Here is a 27,001-nt window from a genome sequence, read left to right on the forward strand (position 1 = left end):
AAGCAAGAGGGGTTTGGGCAACCCTCCCACTTTCAATTTCCATCCCACCAAATTGTACACACAGTGAGAACAGCAGGGTGTGACCCCACCTCATCTTAATCTGGGCTTTCAACAGCAAAGCGCTAAGGCAGGTCTAGGTCTCACAGCCAGACCTCTTGCTGACCTTGCATATGCTGTAGGCCAGGTTTTTCATTCAATCCACAAGCCATTGGCCTTGAAGTTCCATGGAGACAGGACCTAGGAGAAGCCCAAGCCTCTCCCTATCTGGAAGGTCTCTCCAAAAGCATCTGGTCACCTTTATGTCCCATGGATCCCCTTCATTTCAACCCCACAGTCTTCCTTCCCTACCAACGAATCCATCTCCCCATCCTCCCAGATTCGTAGACATCGGGCTCCCCAGCCTCACCTCTCGCTCTCCTGGTAGGATTCATCTCCCACTTGATCTGTGCCTACTGCACCCTCCTGGCATTCCTCAGGGTCCGACATATCTCCTCCTGACTAGCAAGGAGGGATGATGCAAGATGGTGCTGCCGCCGCTGCTTTGCTCTTCCTGCGCTCAGCAGAAGTGAGCTGTGCCGGAAACTTTGTGGGCTGAGGGCTCGGAGGGGGGATGGGAGAGGAGCAGGGGGAATGCAAATTATTATTTTTTTAACAACCATTTGGATTACTTTAAGGTTCTGCCTGTCAGCAGCCTCAAAAGTGGGAAGTGTTAAGCTAAGATGGAGGGACAGCAGGGGGCATGGTCATCCCCCTACCACAGCAGTAAGAGCAGCCCATCACTCCCCAGAGCCACTTATGGTGCAGGCATGGCCAATCTGGGGGAATACTTCAGCACCCTACAATGAATTGGGCACCATCACGACAACTATGAAGGTAGTCTTGGTCACACACCTCTGAAAATAACAACCCACTCCACTTCGGGTGCTCAGCATATGCTGCCCCTCACACATCCTGCTGTTCTGGAGATGGCTGCTGTGCACTGCCAGTTTAGGCTGTGTCCCGCCGTGCCCAGGCTGAAAGCTTGTACCTTTCATCCATCATGTCTTGTTCTAGAACATTCCCTTCCTGCTTGAGGCATTGGAACTGGCTGCCCAGGGAGGGGGTGGAATCAGTGTCACTGGAGGTATTCAAGAAAAGGGTATGTGTTGCATTGAGTGACCTGGTTTAGTGACATGGTAGGGATGGGTTGTTAGATGCACTAGATTATTTTAGTAGTCCTTCTCCTCATTTTCTGCTGCCCTTTGGGCCAGGTACCATTGCCACCACACGTGGAGGCCCAGTGGAATCTCCCAGGGCTTGAACTCACCTTTATCTACAGGGAAGCACAGCCCAAACACTCCATGCATAGACAGAAGAAGTAACGCCCTGTAAGACCCCTTCAGCTCCTGACAGACGCAGTCTGTCTATTCCCAGCTCCAGAGCTGAGCTGCATGAGATGCTGTGTGCCTCAAGATAGGGTACAGAGCATGTTGGCCTGGGAAAGGTGCCCAGGGAAGAGGTTTGGATGGGGACAGCTTCTGTCTGCTCAGACTGTGACCTTTGCAGCAGGTCTCAGTCCAGAGAGAGAAGGCAGAAAGGTGCTCCCTGCTCTGGGCCAGGTGAAGGACGTGGGGATGAGACACAGAACAGCATGATGGGCACAAACCCTGATGCAATGACCAACCGGAGCCACCTCCTGACCCACAGACTCCTGCCCAAAAAAGAAGCAGAAGCAGGAGGAGGTAGAGCAGCCGACAGCACTGTGGCATGACCTCACCCATTTCCTTCCTCTGGCAGATGGTTCCTCACCATCCCCCAAACTCCATCCCCCCACTCTGTTCACCCTGGTAGCTCCTGAAGTGCAGTAGCTCCTGTGATGGGAGACACAGGCTATGAGTCAGATAATGGATCTCCAGCTTAAAAGAGAGGCCTTTCCACCCCATGACAGGATGGAAGCCAAGAGAGAGGAAGGCAAGAAACCCCCCCCACCCCGCAAGCAGCCTGCCAATGGAGATGGGTATCGTTAGTGTGTTCCCACAGCCCTAAGCACCCTCAGCCCCACCACAGCAGGCCACATCCCCCTCTCCCATGAAAGCTTTATTTACACTGCTGCTTTCAGACTGCAGCTCTTCACAAAACCAGAGAAACAGCACCCAGTCAGTGGGTTCAATGCATGGTGAGGACGTGTTGAGGTTCAGGGCAGGGAGGTGGCCATGCTCACAGCTGTGGCCATGCTCAGGAGGGGATGGAAGAGGGCGGAAATGGCAAGAGTGGAGAGACCAGTGCTTAGGACTCGCCAGCCTCAAACATCTTCTTCCTGCCCTCCATGCCGGATTTCTCCTCAATGTTCTTCCTCCAGTCACCCACATCACGGAGGTCCTTCTCCTGCAGAAGGGATAAGTGTGCATGACGAGGTGAACCCATGGGGTACTGACCCACCCAAACAGTGCCCTTTTACCCATCCACCTATGGGAACCTTACTTCAAATGCTCAACACTTCACCTCCCCTGGAAAACTTAGCTAGGGACTCCCAGTTTCACCCCTGCTGTATGTTTTTCAGGGCTGGACTCCGTGTTTACAACTACATGAGAGTTGGAGGAGGAAACATGAGGCAGGAAGGACATTACTGAGATAAGCTCATGGTCTGCCTGCAGGGAGATGTCATCCCCAAAAGTTGGAAGCTTATGCCTTAATGGGTGTGAAAGTGGTACCTTCTCTGTGTCCTCCTTCTTGACTTGCTTCAGGTTGGCCCGGAGGTCCATGTTGACTTTGTGCTTGGAGCCTAGCAGGGCACGCAGCATGGCATCAGCGGACATACGCACCCTGCGCAGGGGTGGCCTCTTGAACTTGCCCCTCAGGTCAAACAGCTTCTGGCTCAGGTCCTCCAGCTGTGGGCAAGAGAGAAGCGGGCAGAAAGAGCAGGGCGTGAGTTTCATGAGAGAGACCATGCACAAGCAGCATGGAGAGGAACAAAGGATGAGCCAGATGCTCCAGTGCATGCTCACCTCCTTGTTAGTCTTCTGTAGCTTCACCTCTGTGTCATACCTTTCCTCATCCACTGAATCTATCTTGGCGTGAAGCTTTTTGCACAGTTCCTGGGAGGAAAAGTAGATGGATGTTGAATAATAGAGCACGCCAGGAAATTCCTCTCTCCTGACCACTTCCTTCTCCTCTATCTCTGAAAGACCCCTCTACATCTCTTAATCCCAAAGGCTGAAGAAGTATCAGACCACCACTCAATACCAAACAACTGCAGACTATGAAAGGTATTTTGCAACCCAGCTTCTGGTCTTTGTGCACCCACCTTCACACGAATGCTGCCCTCATATCCTTGTACTGCCAGTCACCACCCAACACAGCCCAGAGGTGCCAGTCCCTGTCTCTGCCTCCATGGTGAAGAGAGGCCCCCAGGGACAGGAAATGGTCAAGATGGGAAGGACAATCTAAATGCAGCAGGCTGAGTAGTGGAGCCCAATACTTTCTGAAAGGGCTAAAGCAGCTCTTACCTGAAGTTCCTGCATGGATCCTGGGAGGGACAGAGGAGGGCAATGCTCTGCCAGGTAGTTTTGCTTTTCCACTTCTTTAGCAGCTGCTTCTTTTTCTATTTCAGTGACAGCAAGCTGGAGCATAGCACTCTGGAAAGCAACAGAAGGGAGATCAACATGGGTTCGGGGCAAAGGAGAAGATGGGAGCTCTCAATGTCCAAAATACCAGCGTCTCTGAGCAAAGGGGACTCATGGGGACTTCTGGGAAGCTCAGGATGATGCTGACCCCAGCCTCCCCCTGCACCAGTCTTACTGTGTGACCTGGTAAGGTGCAGAGAAGGGTATAGGGAACTCCACACTGTGCATCATGGCCTTTCCCAGGCAGGTGAGTGACAACTGCTGGGTGGGAGATGGGATGATCAGGACACACCTCGCCCAGCCCCAGCAGTGCCACGTACCTTCAGGTGCTGCCGCCGGGCGGTGGCTGCCCTCCTCTTTTTCTGCAGGTGGGAAAAATGAGAACAAGGTAAGTTATGATGGATTCCTTCATCTTTTCCTCTTCACCACACAATCCCACAGCTTGTCACACATTTGGTCCCCAAACCAGCTTCATCTTTGTCTAGCTTAGACATATCATGCACCATTAACCAGAGGAATCTTGCTCAGATTCCTCGAGGACTCCAAGCCCGTGGCTTGTTCTCCTTCTGAAAAGTGCTACTTTGTCTCAGGTTGCTTTCCTAGCCTTCCCTGCGTCACCGGGCTAGAGGGCACCCAATGCACCCATTGAGCATCAGCACCATAGGTGGGATTTTTTGCATCCCCGCTGCTGGCAATTGAGATGTGGTCCTGGAGTTGTTCGGGCAGCGCTTCTCAGCACCACCTCGTGGCCGGCTAGGGAAGCAGGAAAGGGGGAAAGCATCCAACTGCCAGCAGACCCTTCAAAAGGGATTTTGCTCGTTCTTCTCTTCTTCTCGAGAAGGTATCAGGAAAGCCAGACCATGGGACATTCCTTCCTCCCACCACGCCATAACTGCTTTTCCTACAAAGCGAGGATCGATGCTATGAGCTCTGCTAAAGGGAAAAGCCCAGCAGGACACACTTACCTCTTCACTGTGCAGGGAGAGCGGATGGGCAAGGAAGGGAAGGAAGAGAAAGAGGAGAAAAAAGCAGTTAGCATCCTCATTGAAAACAAGCAGAATAGTATGTATGTAAAAGCTGGCAGCTGAACAAAAGTTTGAACACCAGCGACATACTGGAAACAGAAAATAGGAACTTACTCAGACATCTTGCTTTAGATGGTTACGAACCTGCAACAAGAACCAAAACAATTCACAATTATTCATGGTAGCACTGGCTTTCTTGGGTTTAAGAACAAAGCATGATTCCCCTAGACACCAAAAAGAGGAACAACGGCTTTGCTCATATTTCCCAACTTCTTCAAATTTCCATCACAGAGGAAACTGGGCTGCATTCTGTGGATGAAAGGCAAACATGTGCCAGCTCACAGCCACATGTGCACCGGGACAAGTGGTGCATGGCTGGAAAAAGAGAGATTGTGACAGTACTGCCTATAGGCTTGTCTTTTCCTTGACTGGACGATATACCACTTTACATGATGAAGTAAGAAGGAAGAAAAAAGCTACTTCACCTCTGTAGTGCTTTCACACAGTCCTCATAGTATAGGCCTGTAGCAAACTCAACACAAATACTCTAGGCTTCAATCTTGTTGCCTTCCAAAGGGGGAAAACTGCACTGACACAGTCATGGACAAGAATCATCTCAAAGACTGGGGAGTCTTCTGGCATAAGGAACAGAGCCAGGCAGTGACCATAGGTGACAAGGATTGCCAGAATGTGTGTACATTGCATGGGGCAGGGGAGAAACCTCAGCACAGATAATGAAGCATGGTGCTGAAAGCTATTGCTGAGTTGGCAAAGGCATGGAGAGATTTCTCAGGGAAAGGTACCTTTCAGTGCCAGTTCTTCCCTGTAAATCCAGCTTTACTTATTAGAGCAGTGTTTCCTGCTCATACCCATCAGTGGGTACAGCAGGAGCACTGGTCAAGCCCAAATGAAGCCATTCCCTTACAGAGAAGTGAACCCCCTAATAGACAGCGATCTGCAGACCTAGGAGGCAAAATGTTAACAGGGTTGTTTCCTGAGGAGGAGGTAAAGGCTGCAGGGCCAAGCTCCCTGAGGAAACCTTATCCTGGAAAATGTGCAGGCACAACACATTGCTGGGAAGAGCAAGGGGGTGGGGGGGGAAAGTGCTTCTAAAAATGGCTGGGGAGCTGCACAAGGAGCTGCAGCTGTCTCCTCAGACGCAGCCAGGCCCCGTGACTCAGGGAGGTTGGGGCGACGCGAGGCAAAAGCCACCACAGGTGGATGAGGAGCAGGAGCTATTTTTGCTGGCATTCCCATATCCACTGAAAGCGCAAAGGGCGTGGGGAAGCAATGCCAGAAAAGTCCCATAGCAGGGTATAGTCAGTAACAGGGACTCCAGCCCTTGAGTTACGGATACTCAGGTGCTGAGGGGCAATTTGGGGAGGAAGCAGCTACACACAGCAGGCAGAGAGAGGGGTGCAGATGGGGAGAACTGCAAGTTGCCACAGCAGGGGATGCTTTTTCCTACTAGGGAGGAGTTAGGGAGACTAAGGCAGAGCGCAAAACCAAGTGAGGATGAAACTAAAGGGAAAGAAGGCAGCTGGGAGAGACAGAGCTCCCAATGCACAGACCCTCTGACCAGCACAGGACAGAGGTGGATTTATCAGCACCCGCATTGCTCCAAGCAGATTACCTCACCCAGCATTTACCTCCCCAACATTCAGGTGAGCAAATGTGCCTCCCTGCCACCCCGGTAAGAACAAGCTGGTCAGTAAGAGACATGCATAAGGGCTCACCCGAGTCCGGAGAAGGAACAGAGAGCCCCGCTGGCTGGCCAGAACTGACTGGCAAGCCGCAAGCAGCTGGCTGGGGAAGGAGGTATAAAAGGGCTTCTCGGGTGGCTCAGCAGAAAATCCACCTTCTCTTTAAGGGCATGGAGACCTTCTCAGACCAATGGTGTGCAAGAGCCCCCATGCACCTCCCTTGGCTGGGGCAGGCCAGGCAGCTCCACAGGAGAGGAGCAGCTCTGCCCTTGGGGAACACTGGCTGGAAGGAGCCTGCAGCATATGCATCATCCCACCAACATTCAGCCACTGGCAGCACGTAGGAGAGGCATTCCTGAGCAAGTCATTCAGAGCTGGCATCTTCTTTTAACCTCAGTTAACATACAGGAAAATATTTGCTGGTCGTCCCCATGTGAAATATTTTAACACCAGATGTTAAGTTTTTATTAAGAAAAAAAGCAAAACTACTCAAAGCTATGGAGCCACTGCTGGGTATGTGAGGCAACCCCAAAGCTGCTGCAGTGCACCCCAGAACCACATACCCACAGCACAAACAAGAGGCAGATGGAAATGACACTGGAAATATTCACCAGCCCTATCCACAGCAGATGTAGCATGTGTATGTAGGGGATCCCATGGAGACAAGAGCCCAAACAGCTCTTGTCTTCCTCCCACAGCCCAGGCACTCCCTCCCCTGCTATCCAAAGGGTTTTAAGCTGATTCAGATGTAGCTGCAACAAATTTTTCTCTTGGAAGTCACAGATAACAGCAAACAAGCCGCTGCAGACTTCCTATAGCATCATGCACACAGCACTGCAGATACTGTAAAGGAAGACTAAGAGCTTGAGATGGGACTGGTGTCTTGCATGGGTAAGTACATCCAGAAACAGACAGCAGCCACCATCCGCAGCCAGGAGCAGCATTCACCCTCTGAGAAGTTCAGCCACTTCACTTTTCCTCCAGTACCACATGGGCCATATTTGACTCTAAAGTTCAACTCAGCTCTTTATTAGCCTTTCCAAAGATTCTCCAGTCATTTTCTCCAGCTCTCTACAGAACTACATGCACCACTGTCCCACCAAGTCCTCTAGATAGCAGCTTTTCTTTCACTTCATTGCTTCAGGTCAGTGCAGAGAGTGGGTTGAAGGAACACAAAGAAAAGTCCCATGAACCAATTGTTGGTTAACAGATTTGTTTGTAAGATACAGGAGTCTTAGAGGGTGAGATGTGGTAATAGGGTGAGCAAAAGGCTGAATCTCTCTGTCTGCAAAGAAATTTCCCTGGAGCTGCCTTGCAAAGAGGTTAAACCACAGGGCAGCAGTCCTCCAAAAAAAAAAAGAAAGGGGCCCCAGATCCAGAATGAGGAAGAAACCCAGTGAGAAGAGGGAAAAAAAAAAAAAAAAAAAGAAGAAGAAGAAGAAAAACCCACAAAGCAATAGTTAACATTAACAAAAGCAGAGGTTTCCAAGTGAAGTAATGCAAGTGTTTGAGTGACAAATGAACGAGTTCCTTGCAGAAAAGTCCAAGGAGAGCACAAGCTTCAGGCAAGTCCTTCAAGGAAGGCTGTCAGCAGTCGGCTGTCTTAGCTCTCTGAACATGAAACATGAACATTCCGCGGAAACCAGGAGCAGACACATTGTTCAAGTTTGGGAACCTTTCCCATGGAGTAGACGAGTAGCCTCCATCCCTTGCTCCCCTCCCCTCATGCTACAGCAGTGCACCAGTGACATGGGCCACCAATCTCAGAGTGCTTCCACCAGCCTGAAAAGCTGATCAGAAGCAAAGGTTCAAGCTCACAGGAGGTTTTGCACTGTGTTGTAGAGACATTCAAGTGTGACACTTCTGGACCATGTTCCGCTAGGGAACCACCACATGATGGAAGCACTGGGCTGATGGATCCACGCAAGCTGCCTCTCATAGCCATCTCCCTACCTTTTCACCAATGTTCTTCTCCTCAGCACCCTGCTAGCACCAAGCAGACAGGGACTATGCAGTGACTAGTCCAACATGACACCACAGATGTCTACATCTAATTTCCATGGAAGATACTGTTGGCAAAAAAAAACAACAAAAAAAAACCCAACACAAACCCAGCAGCCCAACAGCAACTGTGCTCATAGTAAAAGCACAGGCAGAACAACTGAGAAATCCAGTGGCTGGTTCCTCTTTCCCAAAAAGAATATCAGACTGAGGCACGTAGAATCACAAAATGGCTTGGGTTAGGAGGGACCGTAAAAGATCTTGCAGTTCCAACCCCCTGACACGGAGATGATATGTACTTGCACCCTTAGGAACAAAAGTTCCCAAGAAAAGTCTTCTTCAGCCTGGAGCACAGATTTCCTTACATTGGGACTGAGAACCTTCAGCTTCTGCTTAAATGAGTCTTATTTCCTCTCCCTCTAGTGTGTCCCTAAGAGCTCTCCATGCTTTCCTTCTGCCAGTACCAGCCTCTAGGAACTGCTGCAAAGAAAGGCCATCACCTTTGCATCTTGTCATCACTGTCCTACATACCACACACAGGCAGTCATCTAATCTGCCCATGAGATGCAGTTAAGGCCATTTTCCTTTTGGCTTTTCTTCTTCAGCCACTATGCCTGTTTAGCTCCATGCCATCTTCCTTGACAGGGAATGCTTCAGGCATGCTGTGTTGACGCCACCAGGTTGCAGGGACATCTCCAGACCCACAAGTAGGTCTTGATGGCACTCTTGGATTTTCAGTGGGTACCGTGCCCTCACAAGTTCATAGGCTGCTAGCAGTCTCATGCTTTGCTTGACCATCAGGTATTGGATGACACAGGTAGGGCCTAAGGAGTAACCATCCCTGCAGTGAATGAGAACACGCTTCCCTTTCTCCATCAAGGCTTCAATGCACTCGTTGATGACAAGGAAGCATGGCTGCCTTATTTCATGGCGATTTCCATGCAGGAAAGCCTGGGTATCGACCCTGAGGCGTGACCAGTTGTGCCTGAATCCTCCCCTCCCACAGGTGCAGGGGATGATGCTCAGGCTGTGGTCACTTGGCAGGCTGCTCATGTCAATGATGTTGTCGATGCCATTTGTGCAGAGCGCCCGGCCACTGTAGGCTGCATTGAGGTTCCCCAGGTAGATGTAGTCAGTTATCTGAGCAATTATGGGTACTGTGAAGGGGAAATGTGCAGATTCTTCTAATTTGGAACCAGGGAGCTCTTCACAATGAGAGCTCTTCCAGCTCCCTCTGCTAGATTTCTTGGAGGCAGCACAAGGCAGAGGGCTGTAATCAGGCTCAGAGATCTGTGATGGTGGTGAGAAGAGGGAGAAGTGGCTGGTGAACTTGGCCTTGGAAGGGGAGTCTGCTGAACAAGGCAGAGGAGATGCAAATGTGAGACTAGGTCTGAGAGCACAGGAACGGGATGCCATCTGCAAAACAGGAAAGGATGGGTGAGAGAGCAGAAACTCATTTCTCCAGCTGCAGGGGCAAGAAGACATGAGCTGGCATTTAGACTCCAATGCATCAGTAGATACTAGAGACTCCAAAGGCCTTGCACATCATCATCCCAAACACCCAGCCCATTCCTATGGATGGAAGCACAAATATACTTTAAGTGTTCACCTGGACCTGCAGACTGCTCCACCAGCCTGGGAGTGCTGTGTTGTTGGAGCAGCCATCTTCTGCTGATGCTGGCAATACAGAACAGTGAGTCACACCACGCTGAAGGGCAACAGGCACATGCTTCTCTTCACGGGCTTCATTTCTATTTATTATCAGGTTTGGACAAGAGGCTGTAGGAATAATACAAGTCAGTATAGGTATACACAAGTACTCAAGTGCTTTCATGAGCAACGGGAACATCTGCTTCCTGAACCTCAGTCTCCAGTAATGAGATGCTGCTTATTTAGTGAGAAGTCCTAAGCTCAGATCTCAATTCTCACAAGGACTTCTCCAACTTCCATCACAGATACATAATACAGAATGTGCCTGAGTCCCTGCCCTTGGAAGAGCCAACAGCTAACACCTCTGCCCAGCACTGAAGTGGTGTCCCAAGCAGCTGATGTGTCTGGGAGGTGATCTGTCCACAGCATTCCCCTGGGATAGAATTACTTCAGTGACCTGACACCTGATCACAGTCCTCCCTGGATCTGGGCAACTTCAAACATTGCTGAAGACCAGAACAGGAGCCAGAACACGTCTGGAGAACAAACTGAGACAGTCGTGAGCTTAAATGAGCATGGTTTCAACGCGTCTCCAATCTCAAAATGTCTTTTAGGCTGTCTGTGCCAAAACAAAGCAGCAGTGAGAATTCTGTGTTAGGGTGGAAAAAAAAATAAAGAAGATAAAAGTGACCATAAGTCTCAGAAAACAAAGAACAGAAAAAGCAGAACTCAAGAAATCTCACTGTATAGAACTCTGGCAGCTATGGAGACCCTCAACGGCCTCATCTACCTGTGCAACGCTGAGAAAGAGCCATGGGAGAAGTGAGCTGTAGGGAGGTCGGCTTCTGGAAGGTCTTCCGGAGGTTCCTCAGTATCCAGCCTGGGAATGGAAGGGATGATCACAGACTGGAGAACAACCCACCACGCAGCCCCAGTGAACACCTCTCAAGAACACTGCCCAAAGTCAGCAGTGCTTTGGCATGAATGCAATCATAGCAACACAGCAGAGACCTTCAGGAATTTTCTTGTGGACTTTGCAAATGCAAGCATGTCCTCTGTCACATCCAGGGTAAAGTTCCCCACTGGCTTTTTGTAAAATCAAGGCCAAGTATTTTAACGGGGCTGCCAAAATCTTGACTCATGTGCTCTGAATTTTAAACAAGTGATGAGAAAACTGCTCCCCAGTCCAGGTGAACTCAGAAATTGACTGGGTCTCCATCTGGGCCAGTAAAGTCCATACTCGCCTCAGGCAGTGGGAATGGAGTTCAAAGCAGTTTTCCTCATTCTAAACAAATGATGAAGGGTTCGTGTCTTGAGGTGCCCATGCTTGTTGCCACCACCCAGTTAGCTCAGACAGGGATGTCTGCAATGTCCACATTTATGGGCAGGATGATGGAGCCCTGGCTAAGCTTCACACTTGTTTGGAAACCCGCCTTCTTTCCAGACACCATTCATGAGATTTCAAATAAAATATGGGTCTGGGCTTTTCTTTGTTTGTTTCTGTTTTGTTTTTTACAGGTTGAGGCCTCATTTCAAAACAGTTGAACTTTTATTCCCAATTAACTTCAAAGTATCAGATCTGTTCAAGCCGAACTCCAGTGAGCACCCATCTCGTGCGAAGCCAGTGTGGCTGGATAAGAAATCCTCCCTTGCTGGCATGCAGGCACTCACCCACCTGTGACACCATTCTTCTTTGGAGGGCGCTTTTTGCCCTGCACGAAAGCAACTGCATCCTCATGCTGCTTCTCTGATGGCTCCATCCTGCTGAGGCCTGAGATATGGAAAAATCAGAGGTTTAGGTTATACCGTTGGACTACAAGGTTGGGACCAAAGGAGCTTTTTATAAGCAGGAGTGACCTATTTGCATCCATTATCAGTACTGGGTTGTTTGGGGAAGGAGATTTTCTCCTGCCTGAAGATACAGAAGTGATCCCAAAGTGAAGGGGTCCTGAAGACACCTCCATGTCATGAGACCGATCCAGAAGCAAAATCGAATCATGGAACTGTTTGAGCTGGAAAGGACCCTTGTAGACCTTATAGAGAGGTTCAACTCCCCTGCAATGAACAGGGACACCTGCACTAGATCAAATACTCAGAGCCCCATCCTGCCTGACCTTGAATGTCATCAGTGATGGGGCACCTACCACCTCTCTTGGCAACCCACACCAGTGCCTCACCATCCTCACTGTAAAAAACTTCTTCCTTATATCCATTCTAAATCTTCCCTCTTTTCATTTGAAACCATTTCCCCTTGTCCTATTACAACAGACCCTGCTAAAGAGTCTGTTCCCTACTTTCTTACAGCCCTCCACATAAGCCCTGCTAGGGCAGGAATAGCAGCAGCCAGGCTGCAATGGATGGGGCAAGAGATAAGAAGAAGGGTAAGAATGGGGGTAGAAGAAGCAGCAAAGGGTAGAATTTTTATTTTTAAATAAGATTTAAAAAAAAAAAAAAATGTTTGCTATCTGCAACTGAACAGTATTTCTGTACCTAGGCTAGAAGGTGACAGCTAACAAAATCCAGATCAGTGCACCTGCAAAGAAGTTAGTTTTATTTACCCATAAATATTGGATGTCCTAGCACTCAGTCTTTGAACTCCCTTGATCCTCAGAGAAAACACACACAGGGGTCAGCCTATGTGTCCCTTAGAGTCTGAGCTCAAAATCCTTACGGATTCACAGATCCATGAATCCCTTTCTTCTCATTCCCACTTCCCTTGAAGTACAAACTGCGAGTCACGCATGGCGCCGAGAGCACAGCATCCCGGTTGTGGACACACCCGGAAGGGACGGCGATGGGGGAAGGGGCAAGGGATGGGAAAAAGAGAAGGGGATCAAGAAATAGGGGGGACGGAAAGGGGCTCCTTGGATCTGTGATAAACCAACCGCCGCACCCGCAGCACTCCCCTCCCCACTCACCCACAATTGCAGCACAAAGACTCCCACGCTCCCTCCGTGACCCCAAGCTCTTCCCTCTCCCCCTCCCCAGGGCAGCCACCTCCCCTCTCCCCCCCCCCCATCCCTCAGGACCTGCCCCAAAGCATCCCCCCTAGGCGGGTGTTTTACCGTAGGCAGGGGCACGCAGCCAGCACTGCAAGGCCAGGACCCTCGTCCCCCCAAGCAGACCCCCTCCTCCCCCCAACTCTGGGGAGCAGCAGCAGGGCAGCCTGGGAGATGTAGTTTGGTGCTAAGCACCGCCCAGAGAAGCACGGGGGAGTCAGTCCTCCACCTCCCATCCAGCGTGGGGGCACTGGCTTCCCAACTCCTGCCTTGCACGCCGCCCACCCATCCCACGGGCCCTCGCTGCTTTTCCAGGCAAACAAAAGCAAATTGTGCTTTGCCTCCGGGTTTCAAGCCAGAAGGCATCCTGCTCTCAGTATTTTGCTCCCCATTCTCTCCCTCTGCAACTACATTAAAAATGTTCCTTAAAAGAAAAAGCTGCAATTGGCATAAGATCCAATAAGATCCTCCAAGTCCTGGAGCTGAGTTTTAAAAAAGAAACATGTCACGTGTTGAAGTTTCACAACACAGTGGTGAGATAAATATTCATTAACTGGCATCATTATAAAACACACACACGCTCGTTTCCTTGTGAGAGAAGCTTAGATAGTCTCCAGTGCTCAAAACTGTGAGACTAGCCAAAAAATCTGAGCTGGAGGACAGCTGAACGATGACAGCCCATAATCATTTTTGTCTCACAGTAGACAAATGGTGACAAGCATGTGTAATGTTCAGCATTTGCCTGATACTGATTTCCTGGCTAATTTCTTGAAGTACACGGACAAATAGTCATAAAATCACCAAATTAGGGAATAATTCTCCTTGAGAGAGTCTCCTTAATGTCACCTGCCCCAGTCCCAGGCAGGGCTGGATCCACAGCAAGGTACTGCTTGGAGACACATGGCAAAAACTTCCTCAGGCATGAAGATCTCACATTCCACCCAAGGTCTGACCACCCTCAGGATGATTTCCCTCTTCCCCTTCATACCAACTGCATTGCTCTTGCCATTAGGGTTTGTGGCTTTGGGCTTTGCAGCCAGACAAGCCCATGGCTTGTTGCTTCTTGCTGGTCAACAGTATTCTGCAGACTCCTCTTGCTGCATGTTGCTCCGTTTCTGGGCAATCTGGTGGGTCCTTTTATCCTCTGCCAGAAACCAGCCCAAATTGCAGAGTTTTGTGCCACATCAGGGCGTTCTTACTGGACTACATGGTGAACATGGTCTGCAAGGAGGAGACCCAGGAATGCACCACAGCAACAGGTGTTTTTCTCCTGCACAAACCTGTTTCTAGGGGGAGGATACCCGCATAAAGAAGCAGAGCTCTAACTGGGACCACTGAGGACATGGAGACACAGATCATTCAACATGTACCTGCCCTGCCCTCTAGATGCAGACACTGAAATCCAGCACAGGCACTCACTGAGATTTCATCTTCAACTAACATAGCTTTCTTTTTTTTATCTTCCACAGCAGCATCTTCCTCTTCCTCCAGAAGTGCATTTCCATGCTCAGTCCTCCAAGTGCACAAGGAATGTCATTTGGGCAAGAGACATAATAGCAACAAAGGGACAATCAACCAGCCTTGCTAAGGCTATAGGGACATGCTGATGGAGAGGCAAGAAGAGCCCAGCCTTTCTGCCCACCAGACTTAGCACAAGATGGAGCCATCCCCCTTCCTATGAATAGGCTCCCATGTGAACTCAGCTCAAGAGTTAGACAAGTTACAATCCCCTCACCCTTCCCTCTTGAGGGAGCAGATCAGCACACGGATTTATGCCTCAGTGAGGCTCACCTGGGGCACTAGTACGCCTGCCCTGGTGAGCACTTACTCATTGAGTCCCCAGTTGCCTCCATAATTCTCACACAGCAGCTTTCCCTTCTGCATCACCCCCTCTAGCTTGACTTAAGGCTGAGGCTTTAACTGACTCAGCATCCTTCTGCAAGTATTTCTCAGGTGACTGATTTCCTCCTCTGTTTCATTAAGGGCACCCAGCTCACGCTGTTCTCCCAGCAGGAACCACACTCCACTTGTTATAGCTATCTCCAAACAACTCTGTAATTTCTCCCCACATCACAGCAAAGGCAAAGCCAAGGGAACATTTATTAAGAAACGGGCACAGTAGCTTTTTATAGTTAAGCTTGGGTCATTAATCTCTATCAAGAGCTTTCATAATCTTCCTCAGCCTCACCGTATTTGTTTAACTCTCTGATAGTCGCTCCATGGGTCTTGGGATAATTGCAGATTAACTGCTTTCCAATATTAATGGCTCTTCATTAATGCTTGGGCTCTCCCCACTCCAGAACATGCAGCTTCCTACAGACTGCCTGGTGCAATTTACTTCCATTTTGTAGTTTGAGTGAAACAAGCCCAAATCTTTGTGCTATGGCTGTGGGGATTTTTTAGCAAAAGGCCAGGAGAAAGAAGGCTTTTCCACGTGTATTTCGGAGTAAGAGCAATTCCTTTGCTAGGAACAGAGTGGGGTCAGGCAGTGTCTGTGCCAATCTGGCTTAAGTCTTCTCAGCTGAATTAAAATTCTCTTAAGAGCAATCCCCTTCTTTGTCAGCTCATTGAAATACTAATTCAGGGAGCTGGGAGGCTCCTGAGGCTGCAGACAACTCAGAGGATCCACCTCCAAACAGGAGGGATTTTTACTTACCTCCCACCTTAAGGCACCACAAAGCAGGATGTGAGGGTGCAAGCAGCCCCCAGACTACATGAAACTCACACAGAACTGACAAGAGGGCTGCAAGTCAGCATAGCATTCACAGGCTGGTTTCCTAAGGGGGTGGGTCAAGCACTGGGATGGGCTGCCCAGGGAAGCGGTGGAGTTCCCATAACTGGAGATACTTAAGAGATATATGGACTAAGAGACATGGTTTGGTGGTGGGACCTGTTAGGTCAAGCTGATGGTTGGACTGAAGTGATCTTGAATACCTTTTCCAACATATGATTCTATAGTAATCAACTTCTATTCAAAAAATATCAAATGACTCAATGTTTTTCCATAAGCTTAGAGCTCTCTGTATTCAACCCCAGCCTGCGAGTGGCTGAGACAAGCTAGTTCTGCATCCACATCACCCCCTCCAGCATCACCTTGGTGCAGAGCTGCATCCAGACACCTCTGAAAACCTCCATCCTGCCCGGATGTGAGTGAGCAGGGGGTGCCAGAGTTGTCTCTCACTATCTGGTGGTCATAGGCAGCTTGAGGTGGGACTTCAACCCCAGGGCCTTGTCCACCACATCAGGGGGCTGCAGGTTGTGCCACTGGGCGAGGGGACGCCGTGGGTTGGACAGCATATCAGACCAGTGTCTCAGCTGGTTACCCGTGGCCCGGCAGCCCAGGAAGAGTTTGCCAATGGGCTCATTCTTGGTCACTTTGTCATAGTCCCAGACGGAGATGACCACATCCACATTCTGGTGGGGACACAGGAAAAGCTGTCAATTGGACCTTCATCAGAGCAGGGGCCTGCTCAGCCTTGGGCACTGAAGGGAAACCCACCTGAATCTGATTGAAAGGCACCTCAAAGACAAATGCCTCATTGAAATAAGGACTCAAGGTATTTTTCTTCACACTCGTCTTCTTCTTCTTCCACTTCTTCTTGTTCAGGATGAGATGCACCTTAACAAAAGGATCTGAGGAGAGAAAGGACATGCCTCCACACCAAGAGTCCTTGAGGTTTTACAGTTCTTAGTGCTATCATTAGCACTAGGTAGAGCGATGTGAGTGTGAGCAGACCCTGCCTACCTGATAGCCCACGGGAGTCCATCCGCTTCAGCTTCTTGGCCTCAAGGATGAGCACTGTCAGCTTGCCGGTGCTGGGGACATAGCGCAGTGAGAAGCAGATCTCACCCAGACGCTCTTGCTGATAGAGAGAGGGGCCAATGAGCTGGGGGGCTCTCAAGGATACCCACTGCTTTCTCTCACTGCAGGGTGGTAGAAAGAGAAGCAGCACCATTGCTCTCCTCATGGTGTGTCCCACCTGCGAGGACCAACCTCCACTTTGCTGGCCACCACTAAGTCACTCCACTGCTCAATGATGTGCTGCAGGTTGACACTGGCCAGGGGCAGGCGGACCTCACCAATGATGTCGTGCTTGGCAAAGCGGTTGAAGTCATAGATCTGCATCACCAGCGTGGCCTCAGACACCTCTGCCTGGGGCACCTGCAAATGAAAACCCAGCAACCCGACCTTACTCCCTGCCACATGCAATGGTGGGACAGACACAACAGCAGGTCTTTCTGTTGCTTTCCCATCCTGGTAGCAAAGGAATCTTCAAGGAAATCATCAGCAGCTGTTGCTTCCTACCTGGAAAGTGAAGGTCTCATTGAAGACGGGGTTCAGGGTCTTGCGATAAACCTTGGTCTCATACTTCTTTCTCATATCAGATGTCAGGTAGACAATAACATAGGGATCAGATGTGCCCCCATTGTCCATGGCCTTCAGATCAGCTGCCTGCTTCACACCAACTTTCAGCTTAAAAGGAACAACATGTGAGTGAGGTCACTGTTCAGAGGATAGTGACAGGTGACAAGAAAGCAAGTGCAGCAGCAAGGAAGATGTCATCCCACCATGTCAGTATACCAGCTGAGTGCAGAGGTGCACCAGGTATGGATGACTGGGTCCTGCTGGGCACCAAAGGACTCTGCCAGAACACAGCCTTGCAGCAGCCTCACCTCCTGTGCACGGAAATTGTACTCCAGAGAATACTGAAGCCTTCCTCGCCCTGTCTCATCTGGGCCCTGCTCCAGGTCTTCCATCTCAGGCTGCACCTGTGGCAAAGAGCAACACAACCCTCAGGACAAGGTTCCAGAGCCTTGTGTGTTTCCCCATACTATGTTGCATGGATGAGACTCCCAGATGGTGACTAAGTTCACATCCTCGCTCTCCATCCTGGCATGATGCATCGTATGGGCCAGTTTTCCCTAAAATCACATTTAAAAGAGCCTCCCCCACAAATCCCAGCCCAATTGTACATCCACAAGCAGTCCCATCACTCTGGGCATGTGGTGGGGACATGGGCATTATGGAGCAAATCTCCCTGCTAGGAGAGCAGCAGGGAACAGGAGAAAGCAGGACTCACAAGGCTGGCTGTGGTGGAGCCACTGAAGGCGAGCAAGCCAACTTTCTCCTTCTTCTCGGGCTTCTTCTTGCCACAGCAGCACCTGATGATGCAGATGAGGAAGAGGAGGAAGAGAACAGCCACTGCCACTGCCACAGCAATGAGCGCCCATCTGGGTACTGGTGCAATGAAGTAGACAGAAGAGTTAAAAACAAACAAAACCACACAAAGTGCATTTTCAAACCCCTCCTCATGTTTCAGCATTACAGAGTTGTGTCTTGGGGCTTGAGCTTAAAATCCTGGAGAAGATCACAAGGATCATCAAATCCAACTGCAGCCCAACTCTGTCATGCTCACTGAGCCATGCCCCTCAGTGCCACATCTACCTATTTCTTGAACACCTCCCAAGGACAAAGAGGCAAACCCAGCTGTACTCACATGGGATGTGGCTGACAATGCCATCAAGGAAGCCCGGCGGAGCTGTGGTGGTAACCACTGGGTTAGCAGGGGGTGGGGAGGCTATAGTCTGGCTGTTCCACTGTTCCTTGGCCATAGCAGAGTGCAAGTGACCTGAGGACTCAAACAAAATGAACAGGGTGGGGATTTCATATTCAGAAGTTCACATGCTGCAAGCAGCACAGAGTTCTAACGAGAGTAAACACAATTAAAATGTTAAGATAAAGCCCAGCGTAAGCATTTAGGGCTCGGCTGCTTAGGAAATGAAGTGTGAAACAGAGCAGAGCAGTTCCTGCAGGCAAGGCGGGCTCTGCTCAAGCAGTCTTTTAATTTAATCCCCACCTCCTCTAAGCAGCCAATTCCTGATGTCATACAGCCTCTCCTTCCCCTCTTGCAGGCTCAGGCTTAACTCCATCACCACAGCCAGGCTGTGCCTACATGCCAGGTGGCAGCAGTGCCACCAACCCAGCTCACAAACTGAACCAGCCTAACTTGGGCACATGGCAAGGACCAGGCAAAGACTTCAGTTTGTTCAATTGGATGCTGAAGCCAGCCAGAGGATATCTCATACTAGGAATCTCCAAAGGGACCAGAAAACACCCCTGGTAGGCTTCTGGAGGCCAGCCTCTATCAAACCACAACCCAGGCACTCCTCCCAGTGCTGTGACGAGGGCCAGCAGGTATGCAAGTGTTTACCTTGGCCACACCAGCACCATAGGTCTCCTCACACAGGGATAATCTTTAATTTTTTAACAAGGAGGCTTTGTTGTCTGTAGCTGCAAGGGTTGCTCGTTATCTCCATTGGGGCAGCAGGACGCGGTGTGTATGACTTGCCCAGAGCCATCTATATGGGACATCAGTGCCATCAGGGATGAATCTCAGCTCACAGTCTTCCCACTGAGATTTTATGGCTAGTTCCTCCTGTCCCTGAACACAAAAATCAGCAGCCTGGTAATGGACTTGTGCTATTTAGGAGGCTCCAGTCCACAGCTTCAGGTTGTGACAGCGGGTAGACATAGGAGCAGAGGCAAACAGGTGCCCACACAGCACAGATTCAGATGTTTCATCGTGTTCTTCCCACCATACCATAAAAGGGCTATCCTCCATCAGCCCCTGTTAAAAGGAAAAGCTCATCCTAGCCCTGAGGTGTAGCCCAAGACAATGTTTTGGGGCAATGAAGACATGGTTTGGGAACACTGAGCATCCTGGCTTCTGCAAAAGGTCTCAGGGAGCCCCGTCCTTCTCCCCTAAACCCAAAACCAGACTTACCACCGTCTCGTTTCCAGCCTCAGTCTCCTTTTCTCTCTGTGTGGTCTCCTGATCCAGCCAAAGTACATGGTACGAACATGCTGGGGACAAAAGAAATCCCCTGCCAGGAATAGAGCTATGGGCACAAAAGAGACATTGGCTTTCCCATGCACACTGCAGCCCAAACTGGAAAGTCTGCTTTGCCAACCCAGGAACCAGTGGGCCCCACCTTTCTGCTGACCCAAGCGGTGCTCACGCAAGTGAAAAGTCAGCAGGGAACTCCCAGCCTGAGCAGGAAAAAGAAAAGCAGTGCTCCTGGCTGCAGAAAACTGCCCTGGAACAATTTGATTCTCCAAGATATCCCAGTAGCAGTGCTAGGATATGCACAGCACATGGCTCTGTGCACTTAGCACAAGGGGTAAATGCATAGTCAGGGGTGATTTCATCAGCATCCCCACCTCACATTTATTCTTACATGCTTCTTCCCTTGTGGTCCTGCTGCATGGAGAAGAAAGAGGTGGTGTGGGGATATTTAGACACCAAAAATTCAGCACTCAGAGGGCAGTGAGGCACTGGCACAGGCTGTCCAGAGAAACTGTGGATGTCCCATCCCTGGAGGGGCTCAAGGCCAGGCTGGATGGGGCCCTAGGCAGACTGAGCTGGTGGGGGGCAGCGGGTCAGGTGGGCTGTAGGGTCCCTTCCAACCTAAGCCATTCTATGACACTTTCTGCTCTGTACTAGGAAGAGCTGGAGGGTGCACAGAAGAAATACACAGGAGAAATCTGAGATAAAAGGAACATGTCCCATAAAAGCACTCAGGGAAAGAGGGTTTGCATGTGTATGCTGAGAACTTCAGTGGTGCTGTCTTGCAGAAGCGAAGCATTTAGTAAAGCAGTATCGCATGGCAGCAAGACCCTTGTTGCAGCCCATGCTCTGAGAGGTGGTTTAATAACATGTGGCAATAACCCCAGCTTTCTGGAAAGGGGTCTAAAAATGGCATATCAAAATTACAAATGTAGCAGGCCCCGTGCACACCCCAGAGCCTCCTGAATAGGGACTTCTGTGCTTTTAGGTTAAAAACAGGACAGCTATGCAAGCTAGGGCTAGGAAATTAGAGATGTACCTACAGAAATAAACCTAATTGCAGTGCTTGTGGGTAGCGAGCACAAATAGAATAAAAGCTGGCCAGGAGGCCAATGTAGAAATGCAGCCAGGCATGCAGCCAGCCCACAGTGCTGACTACAAATCCCATCACGCCAGGGGAAGGGCTGTGCCTAGCACGCAGCTGCCTGCTTCCTGCTGGCTCCAGAGAGATATAAGCAACAGCACCTGGGTGAAGTGGGGCAGAGGAGTGGATGCTGCATTAGACGAGGAGACAGCACTGGTGGTGAGTTTGGACCTTTGTTCTAGCAAACCTCATCTGCTTCTTTCCCAGCTGGAGGCACGCCACATTTGCTCTTTGCTACACTGCAGGGAGCTGCAAGCATCCACCGCTGATGCTTTTCTGTGTGTATATATATATATATACACACACACAGTGCTGTGTGCATGTGTAGCAATACATGTATCTGTATAAAAGCTGTATGTAAACAATACTGTAGGCAGATGAAGAGGAATGAGAAATCAGGCTTGGTCTTCCTGATTTCAAGGGAAGGAGTAAAAATTAATAGGCTTTCTCTCCCCCGGCAAAGAGCAGCTTTGCTCCACCTCTCGTTTCACTTTCACTTTAAGAAAAGGGAAGAGGAGCCCCAAAAACACAGTTTGTGCTAAGAGCTCCCGCTTGGATAGAATCTCTCCAGGGGACATTTGTACCTTCTGAGATATGGGCTGGAGTCTGTTACCCCACAACTATGTGGGAGGAGAGCCTTCCCCACACAGGATATGGGTGGAGGAAGCAGGGTGATGCTTTGCAACACAGAGAAATATCAAGCTCCTCTGGCAGATCATGCACCTATATACGCTACATAGAGAATCTGTGATATATAAAACCTGTGATATATAATATAGATATGTATATATGTCCCTTAATATATTTTCTTTCCTGCATACCTCCAAAGGGATCGGTGGATGGGAGGTGTCAGCTCTTGCAGGGTCTAACAGTGGTTGCTCAGCTCAGCTGCATGAGCAGACCAAGGGCAGAAATGCAGCCAGAAGGTGAATTCCAGCCATGCAGTAGCGGCTCAATGAAGTGGGCATGTCAGTCTTAATAAAAAGCCTGAAAAACTGAGGTGAGGCAGAGGAAGTCTGAAGTCCTCCAGCAGCAAGCACAGCAGGACAACAAGGAGGGGGAAGTCTACACTGTGCACTTTCCTTCTGGTCTAGGCACACACAGCCTCTCACTCCATTGATCAAGCAGTGCATTAAATGGGACATGAGGTTTTAACTCCCTTGCCAACTGCAGCACATATGCGCAGAGCCATTATTGCCTCCTCTACGCCTCAGAGAAACCCCATGGCATATCTGTAGGAGCTGTGGGAATGGGAGCCATTCCCAATCCACACGCTGAATCCCTCAAGTCCAGTTATAGCACCAATCAGTGCAGAGAAATGAAGCATATGATGAAATGGTTACAGAAGCCACAGGACCTGGTGTTCAGAAATAGCAGCACACAGCATCCCAGGACTGCAGTCTGCCAGACAAGGGTAAAGCCAGCCCTCACAGATATCTGTGGTGTAAGGCATCCTGCGTGTGCGGGATTGGCGAGCTCTTGCTCACCACACACATCAACTTGTGTCTTTAACATCTGCAAGCAATCCTCAGCATAGCAATCTTGTTTATATGTAGATAGAAAATCATCTTTCAGACAAAAACTACCAGGAATCACAGTAAAGAAGCAAGCTAGAATCCTACCTGCAGGATCTTTCAGGTCTTTTATTACATGCATCAGTTCAATTCTACATTTTCTCTCATTTGAGGCTGAAATTGGAAGATGGCAGAGCCTGAAAGCACAGTCATCAATACTGACGTGAAACAGGTAAGAGTCGCTCATTACAAATGCAGATGCCTAATTTCCAAAGCACATTTTGAAATGCCACTGCAGGAGATGACACAACCTGAAACTTTGGTGGCCGAATTTTTTTATGCCTTGGGTTGCACAAGTGACACATTTACACATGTTTAATTTTGGAGCGGCCAAAGAGAAAACAGTAGTACAAAGACAGCTTTCATCAGTCTCTCCAGAGTGGAGATAAAATAAGAATCAAAGCACCAGGACATGCAGGGAATGCCAGCAATGCCCAGCTCAGTACGAGCAGATAACTACAGTGACTACAGCTGTGCTGTGCCGCAGATGCACAAATTATGAAGCAATCCTCTTCCACATGAGCTGTCCTTAGAGCACATTGCACTTACCAGACAGGTTGGCATTTCACAACTGCCTGTTCCAACCTCAGTGACCTGCAGATGAAGATCAGGCTTTGTACCTCTTCACCAAAGTCTCTCTGGCATCAGAGCCAGGAACAATGGACATGAGTGATGCTTCCAACACCCAGCCCCACCATGTCAGACCATTCCATCCCAAGGCTCTTCCATTGAGATCCCCCAAACCTTATTTGATCTCACCTTGCAGAAAGATCCAAGTGAGGCACTGGTCATTGCAGTGACCACCAGAGCTATCTTCAACTTGGAGGAGGAGCACCAGCTCTACCTGGAGAAAGGAAAAGAGGAATATGTGAGGCACCAACAAGCCAACCAGGACAAGCCCCTGCCTCCAGGCACAGCCTTTGCCTTCATCCAGGTGAGCTTCAGGGCACACATCACTCACAGTACAGGCTGAAAACAGCCTTCCTGCCCCCAGGTCCCACCCCTCCTGGCTCCCACCCACCCACCCCATCTGACGACCACATGATTTCCAAACAACCCTGCAAAGCCATCAGTGGTGTGCATTATAAAATGGTCTGTTCCCACAGGCAGCACAGTATGTGAATAAGAAGATCCTAGAGAGTAATCCAACGGAGAAGGGCCTCTTTGACATCCTGGTGCTCTCCAACAACAGCCCAGAGAGTGGCATGCGCATCATCAACAGTGTCAAGCACTATGGTAAGGGTGCCCATCCCTGGGGGTCTGCCCCCTCAGTGTCCTCTCCCCAGCACTGCATCTATGGGAAATACAGAGCCAGGGAAAACATGCAGAGACCTAGAGAGATGAAGGGATGCTGCAAGGAGGACACAGCCTCATAACAGACTTTGTTCATGTTCTCTGTCCCAAGGCCTGGAGATTTCCAAGTTCTGCTTTGTCAGTGATGAGGACTCCACACAGTACCTGAAGTCCCATGGGGTGAAGCTGTTCCTGTCAGCTGACAGGACAGATGTCTGCAATGCCCTCCGAAGAGGTTCGTCTTTCTCTTCATCCCACCTCCCCAAATCCACCACACTGTTTCCAAGTGGCCCTGAACCAAGAAGCAATGCCAGAGTTCATCCTGTTATGTGGGAGCGGGGACAAATGGCATCTTGGTCACCAACATAGTCTTTAGTTGTTCCATTTTTTTCAGTTTCCATCTGTAGCCTACAAACACCAGGGCTTGTCAGAAGCCTTCTGACTGCAGATCTGCCATGGGCTGGTCATTCCATGCCTGGTGTTTAAACCTTTCAATGACTTCCAGGGTTTTGTGAGGATGCCATAGCAGTTTCCTTTTTAGGTACGTACAGAAAGAAGTAAGCACATGCTTGACCTGGATCTGAGTATCTGTAGTTCCTGACAGCTCTAATGGGGTTAATCTCCTCATTAATTTGATTTGGTATGAACACATAGGCTGGCCAGGGTCCTTCAGGTCAGGAGCAAGCCAACCAGAGCCCAGACTTCCCTTAGCTATGAATCTTGAAGCCTCATGATGATCATCATTGTTCTAACAAGTGTCTCATCTGGGGCCTCAGCCCACGGTTGAGAGCAGGCAGGAGCAGCTTGTAGGAAGAGACCTGTAATTAAGCCAATTACCCCAATCAACTGGAGGTGCCAGTCCCTATTACTCACAGCACAGAGTGCTAAATCTGGGCATTAGCACCAGGCTTGGCAGAGAGACTTAACACCAGGAGAAGGGCTTCTCATGCATTAACACCCCAGCAGTTATCCCAGCAGCCCTCAGCATCTATCCAGTCAAATCAGCAGCTCTTTTGTGCTCCCTAAATAATTCAGCCTTTGAAAGGCCAGGGTGGCCCTCATGGAAAGTATCCTTGATGAGAGCCCAACCACACCAGTGTCTTCTCCTAAGACATCTGTGGTGTTAGATATGACCACAGAGAAGACCTGTCCATGTGCAAGATGCCTAAGGACGTGGCATCTCTCATGTCCTCCACAAACCCATCTTGCTTCATCTCACAGGGGTCTCAGCAGCACTCATCTTCCAGCAGGAGGTGCAGGCCACCAGCACCCCACTGCGTGTGGCCTTTGATGGAGACGCTGTGCTTTTCTCTGATGAGACGGACCAGATCTTCAGGGAGCAGGGCCTGGAGGGAGCCATGCAGTATGAGCGGGCAATGGAGGCTGTGCCTATAGGAGAGGTGAGCAAGGTGACCACAGTAAGCATGTCCTCTGTTAGGGCTTCGCCACAGGCAGCAAAAAAAAAACCAAACAAACCACGTATTATTATGAGTTTCCTTTGCATTTACCAGTCCTCAGTCCCTAGGGTGCCTGATTTGGAGTCCCACTAATATGTGGAAAAAGCAGATTGAACAGGCTGAGCAGATGTTTCCATGTTTCCTATGCACTCTCAGGTGTCTTGGTATGTTTGCAGGGTCCCATGAAAGCCTTTGCCATGCACCTGGGGAAGATACGCAAGAAATTCAGCCAGGAGGAATCCCCCATTCGGACCTACCTGGTGACAGCTCGCAGTGGCCGGGACATGGGCATCCGAGCCATCAAGACACTCCGGGAATGGGGTCTGGCCATCGATGAAGCCTTTTTCATGGATGGGGCTCCCAAGGGTCCCATTCTTGCTCAAATCCAGCCCCATATTTTCTTTGATGATGGCCTTCATAACATCCAGGGGGCTCAAGATGTGGGTGTGCCCTCTGCATGGGTCCCCTCGTGCTGCTGATGAACTAAAAACCTGCAGCCTTCCTTCCTCCTCTCCAGTAGATAGGAGGAGCCAGCTGAAAGCAAAGCTGGTGGAAGGGGAAGGAACCTGCAACAAGAACTCCAGGGGATGAGAGTATTGCACAGGAACACTAGCTATAAGGGAAGACCGGATGCTGAGTCCTGCTCCTGACACAACATCCTCCAGGCCTCAAAAGCCAAGGGATACAACCACTGCAGGAAGAACAAACACCCTCCTAGGAGACCCACACAGCCCCTGGAGCAGCAGTATCAAGACCAGGGACAAGGTTGCAATACAGGTCCCTCCAGGAGAGGGCATTGGAGACAATCGCCTGCAGCAGCAACTAGATATAGAGTAGTACTACAGGCAAATACTCCACACCTCCAAACAGCAAGGGTCAAAGCCTGAGCTTAAATAGGGATGTGGGTGGAGGGCATTGGTGGGGGTTCTAGGTGTGGCTTTTTAGGGTAGATGGGTCCTGAGAGCCCTACCCCGGCTACCCTGAGTAGGGATGTCTTTTCTTTGTCAGTTTTGACTATGCTTCTAATGTTTCCAGTCTGAAAGCAACCCCCAAAGCTTCCCCCTGCAGTGAAAGTTTCCCCTTTTTTCCCTAGGGCTGGATGTTAGGAACTGCCACTAGAGGCTACTGCACTGCCTTGCTGTCTCCCATGCTATGGGGGAACATGGTGGGTCCCAAAAACCATCACCAAAAAACAACCATTTGGCCCCCGCTCTATCTTGAAACTGGAAGTTCTCTGCACTGTGTTAACTTCCCACCCATTTCTTCAAAAGGGAAAACAAAACAAATAAATAAATAAACTGAAATACAGATTTTAGGGCAGACTACCAAGAAATTATATATATATATATATATATTTGCTGCTGTTTTCAAAGGATTTGTCACTCTCACTGATGCTTTTTCCCCCCAGTAAAGATGTAAATAACAGTTGTATGATGTGCTGGTGTCTCTGGTTGAGCATGCTTAGTGTAATATCTCAGAGCTGCTTTGCAGACAACGTGGTTTTTTGTCCTGTTCTTACTCAGATATGTACATGGGGTGCACATCAAGCTGGGCTTTATGCTGCTGGGACCACAGGAAGCCTTCAGTGGGCTTTTGATTAGCTCCCTGCAGAGCAAAGGCCATCAAAACCCTCAAAATGACTTTATTTTTTTTTTTAATGTAACACCAGTGAGTCCCCATCCTGTGTACCATCACACCTCAGTGT

At 49.7% G+C, this 27,001-nt stretch overlaps 5 protein-coding genes and 1 long non-coding RNA gene across 8 annotated transcripts in view; 1 reads left to right on the forward strand and 5 right to left on the reverse strand.

Annotated features, from left to right (window-relative positions):
* The window catches only part of LSP1 (lymphocyte specific protein 1), a 39,158-nt gene extending 38,594 nt beyond the window's left edge, over nucleotides 1-564 (reverse strand). Inside the window, exon 1 of one of the 2 annotated variants that reach the window (XM_085550041.1) lies at nucleotides 407-564. In XM_085550041.1, the coding sequence (XP_085406167.1) occupies nucleotides 407-486 (80 nt within the window). In that variant the 5' untranslated portion in view covers nucleotides 487-564. The remainder of the gene's footprint in view (nucleotides 1-406) is intronic. The other variant, XM_015863846.3, reaches the window with a different exon arrangement.
* Nucleotides 565-2,057: 1,493 nt separating this feature from the next.
* Nucleotides 2,058-4,101, reverse strand: TNNI2 (troponin I2, fast skeletal type). Its single transcript, XM_015863895.2, has 5 exons — nucleotides 3,923-4,101; nucleotides 3,486-3,614; nucleotides 2,985-3,074; nucleotides 2,691-2,867; nucleotides 2,058-2,364 (listed from the first exon to the last, which is right to left on the reverse strand). The coding sequence occupies exons 2-5, from the start codon at nucleotides 3,606-3,608 to the stop codon at nucleotides 2,266-2,268; spliced, it is 489 nt and encodes a 162-aa protein (XP_015719381.2). The 5' UTR covers nucleotides 3,609-3,614; nucleotides 3,923-4,101; the 3' UTR covers nucleotides 2,058-2,265.
* A 635-nt stretch (nucleotides 4,102-4,736) lies between these two features.
* Nucleotides 4,737-6,423, reverse strand: LOC146760683 (uncharacterized). The gene is made up of 2 exons (XR_014946427.1): nucleotides 6,364-6,423; nucleotides 4,737-4,771 (listed from the first exon to the last, which is right to left on the reverse strand). It is a non-coding gene; the product is annotated as an uncharacterized LOC146760683 (long non-coding RNA).
* A 344-nt stretch (nucleotides 6,424-6,767) lies between these two features.
* Nucleotides 6,768-13,247, reverse strand: LOC146760684 (uncharacterized). Its single transcript, XM_085548385.1, has 5 exons — nucleotides 13,047-13,247; nucleotides 11,657-11,752; nucleotides 10,772-10,861; nucleotides 9,941-10,110; nucleotides 6,768-9,747 (listed from the first exon to the last, which is right to left on the reverse strand). Exons 2-5 carry the CDS (start codon nucleotides 11,739-11,741, stop codon nucleotides 8,950-8,952), a joined length of 1,143 nt encoding a protein of 380 aa, XP_085404511.1. The 5' UTR covers nucleotides 11,742-11,752; nucleotides 13,047-13,247; the 3' UTR covers nucleotides 6,768-8,949.
* A 1,803-nt stretch (nucleotides 13,248-15,050) lies between these two features.
* SYT8 (synaptotagmin 8) lies at nucleotides 15,051-19,979 on the reverse strand. Of its 2 annotated transcripts, none has more exons than XM_085548384.1 (9): nucleotides 19,766-19,979; nucleotides 18,479-18,610; nucleotides 18,062-18,219; nucleotides 17,655-17,750; nucleotides 17,287-17,454; nucleotides 16,975-17,142; nucleotides 16,726-16,843; nucleotides 16,480-16,613; nucleotides 15,051-16,394 (listed from the first exon to the last, which is right to left on the reverse strand). In XM_085548384.1, the coding sequence occupies exons 2-9, from the start codon at nucleotides 18,591-18,593 to the stop codon at nucleotides 16,161-16,163; spliced, it is 1,191 nt and encodes a 396-aa protein (XP_085404510.1). In that variant the 5' UTR covers nucleotides 18,594-18,610; nucleotides 19,766-19,979; the 3' UTR covers nucleotides 15,051-16,160. The 2 variants fall into 2 exon arrangements, with proteins under 2 accessions (XP_085404510.1, XP_015719380.2); XM_015863894.3 differs by having other exon boundaries at nucleotides 18,479-18,617; nucleotides 19,766-19,952.
* A 1,021-nt stretch (nucleotides 19,980-21,000) lies between these two features.
* On the forward strand, nucleotides 21,001-26,721 carry LOC107314558 (cytosolic 5'-nucleotidase 1A-like). Its single transcript, XM_015863898.3, has 7 exons — nucleotides 21,001-21,131; nucleotides 22,660-22,718; nucleotides 23,313-23,480; nucleotides 23,653-23,782; nucleotides 23,952-24,074; nucleotides 25,061-25,239; nucleotides 25,473-26,721. The coding sequence occupies exons 2-7, from the start codon at nucleotides 22,674-22,676 to the stop codon at nucleotides 25,773-25,775; spliced, it is 948 nt and encodes a 315-aa protein (XP_015719384.2). The 5' UTR covers nucleotides 21,001-21,131; nucleotides 22,660-22,673; the 3' UTR covers nucleotides 25,776-26,721.
* The last annotated feature ends 280 nt before the right edge of the window (nucleotides 26,722-27,001 follow it).

The sequence above is a fragment of the Coturnix japonica genome, chromosome 5 (assembly GCF_054131305.1).
Source record: "Coturnix japonica strain WE chromosome 5, WE-NBRP24, whole genome shotgun sequence".
Classification (NCBI taxonomy): domain Eukaryota; kingdom Metazoa; phylum Chordata; class Aves; order Galliformes; family Phasianidae; genus Coturnix; species Coturnix japonica.

Excerpts from the sequence above, each read along its gene's own strand:
- LOC146760684 (XM_085548385.1), bottom strand. The coding sequence starts at position 11,741 with ATGGAGCCATCAGAGAAGCAGCATGAGGATGCAGTTGCTTTCGTGCAG. Across the intron at positions 10,862-11,656 it reads AAAGAAGAATGGTGTCACAG|GCTGGATACTGAGGAACCTC; the intron begins GTGGGTGAGTGC and ends TTCCATTCCCAG. Across the intron at positions 9,748-9,940 it reads GGAGCAGTCTGCAGGTCCAG|ATGGCATCCCGTTCCTGTGC; the intron begins GTGAACACTTAA and ends CCTGTTTTGCAG.
- SYT8 (XM_085548384.1), bottom strand. The coding sequence starts at position 18,593 with ATGGCCAAGGAACAGTGGAACAGCCAGACTATAGCCTCCCCACCCCCT. Across the intron at positions 18,220-18,478 it reads CATTGTCAGCCACATCCCAT|TACCCAGATGGGCGCTCATT; the intron begins GTGAGTACAGCT and ends TCATTGCACCAG. Across the intron at positions 16,844-16,974 it reads TGGTGGCCAGCAAAGTGGAG|CAAGAGCGTCTGGGTGAGAT; the intron begins GTTGGTCCTCGC and ends TCTCTCTATCAG.
- LOC107314558 (XM_015863898.3), top strand. The coding sequence starts at position 22,674 with ATGGCAGAGCCTGAAAGCACAGTCATCAATACTGACGTGAAACAG. Across the intron at positions 23,783-23,951 it reads CAACAGTGTCAAGCACTATG|GCCTGGAGATTTCCAAGTTC; the intron begins GTAAGGGTGCCC and ends CTCTGTCCCAAG. Across the intron at positions 24,075-25,060 it reads CTGCAATGCCCTCCGAAGAG|GGGTCTCAGCAGCACTCATC; the intron begins GTTCGTCTTTCT and ends TTCATCTCACAG.
- TNNI2 (XM_015863895.2), bottom strand. The coding sequence starts at position 3,608 with ATGCTCCAGCTTGCTGTCACTGAAATAGAAAAAGAAGCAGCTGCTAAA. Across the intron at positions 2,868-2,984 it reads TACAGAAGACTAACAAGGAG|CTGGAGGACCTGAGCCAGAA; the intron begins GTGAGCATGCAC and ends TCTTGCCCACAG. Across the intron at positions 2,365-2,690 it reads AGAAGGAGGACACAGAGAAG|GAGAAGGACCTCCGTGATGT; the intron begins GTACCACTTTCA and ends TCCCTTCTGCAG.